General features: G+C 47.0%; 2 protein-coding genes across 2 annotated transcripts; one reads left to right on the forward strand and one right to left on the reverse strand.

Moving 5' to 3' along the window:
* Positions 1 to 455: 455 nt before the first annotated feature.
* Positions 456 to 1689, forward strand: UCRPA7_8686 (putative ammonium transporter protein; the record flags this gene model as incomplete). The annotated part of the gene is made up of 5 exons (XM_007921197.1): positions 456 to 496; positions 551 to 798; positions 858 to 1043; positions 1098 to 1160; positions 1214 to 1689. The coding sequence occupies 5 exons, from the start codon at positions 456 to 458 to the stop codon at positions 1687 to 1689; spliced, it is 1014 nt and encodes a 337-aa protein (XP_007919388.1).
* A 3835-nt stretch (positions 1690 to 5524) lies between these two features.
* UCRPA7_8687 (putative ncs1 allantoate transporter protein) lies at positions 5525 to 6254 on the reverse strand (the record flags this gene model as incomplete). The annotated part of the gene is made up of 4 exons (XM_007921198.1): positions 5525 to 5772; positions 5824 to 5978; positions 6037 to 6114; positions 6172 to 6254. The coding sequence occupies 4 exons, from the start codon at positions 6252 to 6254 to the stop codon at positions 5525 to 5527; spliced, it is 564 nt and encodes a 187-aa protein (XP_007919389.1).
* Between the last annotated feature and the right edge of the window lie 809 nt (positions 6255 to 7063).

Raw genomic sequence — 7063 nt, forward strand, 5'->3', positions numbered from 1 at the left:
CGCGGGAAAGATTCTGACGGATAATTCCAGGGCGACTTATGTTGGCTTCTTGTCTGCACGGTTCTGTGTTGGCAGATCACCCCAGCCATAGGCTTCCTTTACGCTGGTATGCACAGACGTAAGGCTGCCTTGACAATGATCTTCCAGTCACTTTTCTGTGCCTGCGCTTGTGGCATTCAGTTCTGGGTCTACGGTTACTCGCTGTATCAATCGCGTACCACCAATCCGATATTTGGAAATCTTTCTCTGGCAGGCCTCCACAATGTGCTAGCTCAACCATCACTAGCGAATAGTGATATTCCCGATATTCTCTGTAAGAAGGACAATTCTCATCCCGTTTGCAATTACCTAATCGTACTATGACTGTAGACGCTGCATTCGGCTTTACGTTTGTCACAGCAACTGCGATGATTCTAGCCGGAGCCATGCTTGAGCGCGGCAGATTATGGCCAAGTATGCTTTTCTTGTTATGCTGGACGACCTTTGTTTACTACATGTGAGCGCAAATCTTGATAACTGGTACTGATACAATTCTCTGACATGGAAATAGCCTGGCCTACTGGGAGTGGAATCCCAGCGGGTGGCTATACAATCTTGGACTGTACGATTTTGCTGGCTCTGGTCCGGTCCACATCGCCAGTGGATTCAGCGCCTTAGCTTGGTCTATGATGCTGGGACCGCGTATTGCCGATACCACTGCCACAGAAAGGAAGAAGCTTGTACACTTCAAGCCACACAATCCTTTTCTCATGTGCCTTGGAACTGTTCTCATTTGGTTCGGATGGTTTGCCTTCAATGGTGAGCAGCCCCTCTCCGAAATTCAACTCGCAATTTCTGACAGCTTGTGTCTCATGTAGGTGCAAGTACGGCCAACCTAAGTCTTCGATCCATATATGTCGTCGTCAATACGAATCTAGCTGCATGTGGAGGCGGAATCTCTTGGGTTTTGATCGAATACATCTACAGCCGAAAGTTCAGCCTTCTAGGCTTTTGTTCTGGCATTATATCTGGCTTGGTCGGCATCACCCCTGCAGCAGGATATGGTAAGAATCAATTTGCAGCTTAACGTCACATAGTAGCTCTAACTTCGAGAATAGTTCCTGTTTATGTGGCTGCCCTAGTTGGCTTTTTGACATCTATCGCTTGTTTCTACACAAACAGTAAGCAAATCAATTCTTGCAGAGCGGTTATGTTGACAATTAACTTGTTTCAGAGTACAAGTATGTTCTTTCTATCGATGAGGGTCTCGACATCTTTGCGATTCATGGCGTGGGCGGTTATGTTGGTGACTTGCTGACGGGCCTGTTCGCGGCGAACTTTGTGCCTGCTCTTGACGGTGTATCCGGCTCTTCTTATGCCGGTGGCTGGTGGAATCGAAACTTCCGTCAGCTTGGACTTCAGTTGGCTGGTGCAACTACATGTGCTGTCTGGTCATTCGTTGTGTCTTGCATACTCCTTTTCATCATCAACAAGATCCCCGGTCTGCACATTCGTGAGAGCGAGGAAGATGAGCTGCGCGGGCTCGACCATAAATACCTCCACGATGTCGATTGGGATGACCATTACACGAATGGCTGGACGACACCTTATCCACAAACAAATGATGGTGTCCCCGTCGTCTCTGGGCTCTCCGTGAACAGGCACCCAGAGCCAGAGCCTATGGTCACATCACCAGCGAAGCAAGACTAAATTGGAACCTAACCTGCCCCGACAATGATGGACGCTACATAGATAATCGTATAGAAATATATAATTATAGAAATTTACAGGTTTATGGGCAGATACGATTTTATGACATTGTCATTCATTCTATCAAGCTTGATCTTGAAGTTCCAAGCTATCGACTGTCTTCATATACCCAATCGGATTCTGCCAAGTCCCCTTTCATGCTGAAAATTACCTTCATCCAACCGCGCTCTTTCTCGGGAGTCCAGTCTGGTGAAAAAGAAGACTGCCATTCCTTGAAGACTTCCTTTGCAAAATACCATTTCCAAGCTACCTTGACTGCATGAGAGCAGACGTTGCTTGAGCATGATATGACCACGAACGCGTACTCCAGGCCAGTCAGACGCGTTCCATCTATCCGGTGCGATATGACATAAAGAATTGCCGGTGTAATTGTGATAAAGTTCCAGATGAGCAAGACTAAATAATGCCGGAATTGAATGGTCATTTGGAACAGAGGACTGCACCCTTGTAGTATGAATGCTGCTGTTGCAGCACCTTTGGAGAAATCTGATAGTAAGGCGAAGTGTTTTGCGCAGTAAGCAATCAATGGGAAGACTGCAATGATGTCAAGAAGGTTGCACACTGTGATGAACGGCAAGCCTATGGCCACAAGGGGAAAGACAGGAGGATACGTGGGCCGACGTGGAAGTGGCCACGGAATGGCTGGGGGATCTGAAGCCAAATAAACGTCAGTTCTGATTTAGAAAACTATTACACTAGTGATAGGGTACTTGCCAGCGCAGATGTCCAAGTGCCAAGGCGATGCTAATTTTCGGGCTGACAGCAATCTTTCTTCTGAAGGAACCGTGATTTCCTGTGTGTGGCCATCGAGAGTGGTTGCTTGGATATCGACGATGACAGCACAGTCAAATATTACTTGCAAACTCTCTCGTGTTGGCGTCTCAGATGCAAGAACGTGTTCCTTGCTAGGCTGGAATGTTCTTGTGATTTGGAAAAGCCCTCCTTGAAGAGATCGGCCAGGCGTAAGTGACGGATTGTCTGACTTGCTGCTCGAAGGATATCTTAAAACAATACATGACTGTCCATCTCCCAAACTCCTAGCTAGACTGTCCTTTGAGTTGCGATGTAAACGCAACGAGAGTCTTAGGCTCTCATCCCCTTCCACTGCAATGACCACCTCGCTTTGCAAGGGAACTCTCGAATCTAAAATTAGAACCGCTACCAGTGTGGATGCTGTCTGAGGGTTAAGTGTCCATGTTCCAGGTTCTGACCTCAAATGCTTTTGCTCAGAGTCGAGGCATAAGCTTCCATTAGGTGAAATTGTCACACGTGGTTCTGGCTCGAGAAAATCTTCATTCGGATACAATGGCAACCATCTGTTGTTGTGCACTTCGCCAATCCTGTACCTCGATCCTGTAGTGCTTAGAAACATTGAGAATGGAATGGCAGGTAGGCTCCAAAGTAAAGCTGCCATCCGGTCTTCCGGGGTTTTCAAACCAAGAATTGTGAATGCGCTATAGTTGAGGAGATTAGCAAGAATCGTGTGAACATCTTCCTTCATTGTAGTCGTTCTTGAGCCCAGAGCGTTCCAGCATAGGATGAATTCTTTGTAAAGAAATTCAGGATCGCTTCCAGAGTAAGTGAACATGGAACTCTTTATTCCTTGAAATTGTTGCATGATTTTGTCCTTCAAGGGGCGTGCAATCAGCGCTGCTAGGGGTTCAGTTGCGTTGGATGCCAGGATCGTGTTCAAATATGGTAACCCTGGATGTAGGCCTTGGGTCCTCCATATCCACCATGCTACTTTTAACATGTTAAGGCCCATACGAAATATGGTCTTCTCATAGACAGGGCTTGTTATCACGTGCGCCTGCCCGACTGGCAAGTTGACAGGGTTGAATCCGGAATTTGAACACTGAACCTGACAAATACTGCCAATACCCGCCTCTTGGAATGTCCAACATCTGGTTATCCAAGCAGATGCGCAAAGCGCGGCTAAAGCCTCGCAGATATGCTCAGGCGTCTCAGAATAAGAGAGGCCCTGCATCCCTGAGTCCACCACAATGACCTGGGCTGCAGCTGCGTAGATAGAGGCCATCTGGTTGATTGCACGACGTCTTAAATGCTCAAAGTCAGCCCCGACAGGTATGCACAATGTGTCTACCCAGAACCAGGGCGTCTCCAGTTTGTTTGACATCCTGACCAAGTCCCACTGGAAGCCGCCAATATTGATGAGACCTCGCTTCGAAAACCAAGTAAGCGGGGGAGATTGCTGAGCGTATTCTGAAAGCCTCTCGAGTGGACACTGTGGCAACGAATTTGAATGTGGATTGCCTAGACCATCGGCCCAGACATGTGATATTGCATTGAAGGGGGTCTTGTTTGTCATTCGAGCAACCTTTAATTTCGGACTTCCAGCTTTGGTCTTTTCGACGCAGACAATAGGTACCCCTCCTTCCGATATGATGGATCTGACTTGTTCGATGGGAACAGTAGCGTGATTGCATTGGCATGCTTCGGTAGTATGTCTCGTCTCATAATTCTTCATGTCCACATTGTTGCCCACACAAGCAGTTGCAGAACACTCTTTGTGAGAGCTTCGTTGTGGAGTCGTCATTCGGCTCATATAGTAAACCACTGCATAGTTCTGCGATCGACACAGTTCTCTACTAATTTTGGGACACCATCCCTGAGCTTGAAGTTCATCCAGCAACAGCTGACAAGATGATGATATTTGCCAGTCATCGAGATTACCTAATGGAAATGCATTTTCGATGACGCCAGGAGTATAGGAGTACAGCATGGATAATGAGTTATCGCCCCCGTACTCGTACGTGAGGAGTTCTCGCAAAACACCAGACAATGAAATAACGAGTATTTTCGTAGAGAGAATGATAATGGGCATTGGCCATGTCGTACTTTGAGGAAGTTTGTCGAACGTATGAATAATAGCTAGAGCTTCTTCGAGGAACTTGATGAAAGAATCTCGAAATTCAAAGAGGTCTCCACATGACGGTTTCGGAGGCGTTTTCGCCTTCCAAGGCACCACTGCTGGCGCCACAACCTTCTTCAACCATTGGTCAAGAAGTCTCACAAGTATCCGAGAATCAAGTTGTTCGTTCTCGACATGCGGTGCTGCGGTGTTCCTCTTGAAATCCTCCCTGAATAGTTCAGGGTCGATAGCTTGTCCAAAAGGCGTGAAAAAGAGCCGTATCACTCCAAAGTAAAGCCATGATTGGATTAGAGAAGCCAGCTGATCTGTAGGGTAGGTTGTGTAATTGTCGGTAAATCCACATCGCTGTGGGAAAGATGAAAACTCCTTTCCATCATAGACATGCTTTGCCACCCATGGAACTACCAAATGCGGTGCTCCGGATGTTGACAAAGGTAGATAATCCATCTGCAAACTGAGACTTCAGCATCATGACAGAGACAGAGGATGTCGAAGTTGTTCTGGTTTTGGAGCTCGGAGATTGAAAGGATCTTATGGGGCGGTGCGGCGTGGTTTCAGCCCCCAAATGGTGCAGATCAATTCCTCAGCCACAATCAAGCTCGCTTACGTATGATCGCAGGAGCCCTGTAATTAATTATACATGCAGCACCCCACCTACTACGCACAGGCATACAAAGCAAGACGGTTCCTCAAGTAATACGACTCTTGGCATTCAATATCTTCACTCTTCAGGAGCTTATGTTTACTACCCTAGCACAGGGGTACATTCTTGTCAAAGTTATGAGCTCGACTACATTCAAGCTAGTGCCTGTACCAAAAGCGTACAATAAACGAATCGAGCCGTATTCAAGGTGTATAGCAATGAACCTTCTGCCTCTTAATTCAAACTTTACCTGTTGCTTGCTCTTCCACTTTGGAGTCTGTATCGAGAGGAGTCGACTGACCATCGATGACCTCATCTTCGACAAAAGGCGTCTCTAATCCCAGTCCAGGAACAGGGAACAAGTAGCATAATCCAATGAAAACGGAGAAGCTAATGGCAACTCCAACAAGAAACGTCAAGTTGTAGAGCCGGATCCAGCCCGTCCACTTAGCATCAGTATAGGCATTGACTGTGGCAACAAGGCCCGCTATATGAATGTTAGATCTTTTGCCCCTCAAATGTGCGGTCCTATACGTACGTAATAGTGGCCACATGCCGGCAGTGAATGCTGCGAATGCCCTCCAGTTGAAGCCAGATCTGAACCAGTAGATAGAACTGCTATTGCCGACATACAGTTCGTTTAATTTCAGTTTGTGTTGTCGGACAACGTGGTAATCGGCAAGCATCACTCCACTATTGTAATCACCTTTTAGCATGTAACAAGGCTCTCCATTTCACTTGTTGAACTTACGTTGCCGGGGCCATGAACACGCCAAACCCACTTAACACCGACAAGAACTTTGTAGCTGTGCTCAGAAGTTGCCATGGCCTTCTCTTATGGTCAGTATAGAACGAGATATATCAAGTTCTACTTTGAAGGACTCACTGCGTAGCAATTCCAATGCAAGCCATGATATAACCGCCACGGCGGATGTTGATGTATCTTGGATATAAACCAGCCATATCCATACCTGTCGAGACCGAGTTTAATACAACAGAAATCTTGAGCACACTGTTAATTTACGGCCAAGTCAGGCACCGCTTTGGTGATCTTACTGAGAATTGCGAGGTGACGCAACCGAGGCTGGCAAAGAATACTCCAGCCCGTGCGGCTGGGCTTGAGTTGTAATGATCTTGCATTGCGGCTAGAAGATAGATCGGATTCCTACCAATGCGTAATCAGAGTTAACCCTCGCCCAAGATAAGAAAGAGCAGCAAATGACATTCTAGGGATGTTTCGGAGAAACCTCCTCATTTGAACTTGACATTTATCTTGTATGCTTGAAACCACAGGCGCAGAAATTAGAAATAACATCAAAAGCTACTTACCAGATAAGATCGCCTCCCAAGACATCCTGTGCTGCACTGGTCACAATGATACCAATAATGGCTGTGATCGCGATCGTGATTGGAGCAGCCACCAGTTGAGACAGTGTTGGGGAATAACGTTTCGCCGCGTATCTTGTCCAGTCGGACTGGCCCAATGTACCAGCGCCCCATGCCCCGAGGATAGCGGTTATACCGAACATGAAACTCCATCCAACTGATGTGGTTGTGCTAGGCTCATGGAACAGCGAGCCTGGACCACCAGCCTGTGAGACAGCCCTGTCGAGAATCTATGAGCTAAGATACTTGGGGTTGTGGAATCCAGAACATACCAAGCAAGGCACCCAATACATGTTCCGGCGAAGAAGAAAAAGCAAATGACAAAAGGTATTTGCAGCTTCTCTGGTTTGATGAGCAGTCCCGGGATAAATGCACACATCCAAATGAGCAAG

The sequence above is a fragment of the Phaeoacremonium minimum genome (genome assembly GCF_000392275.1).
Source record: "Phaeoacremonium minimum UCRPA7 unplaced genomic scaffold PA7_03_scaffold_604, whole genome shotgun sequence".
Classification (NCBI taxonomy): Eukaryota; Fungi; Ascomycota; class Sordariomycetes; order Togniniales; family Togniniaceae; genus Phaeoacremonium; species Phaeoacremonium minimum.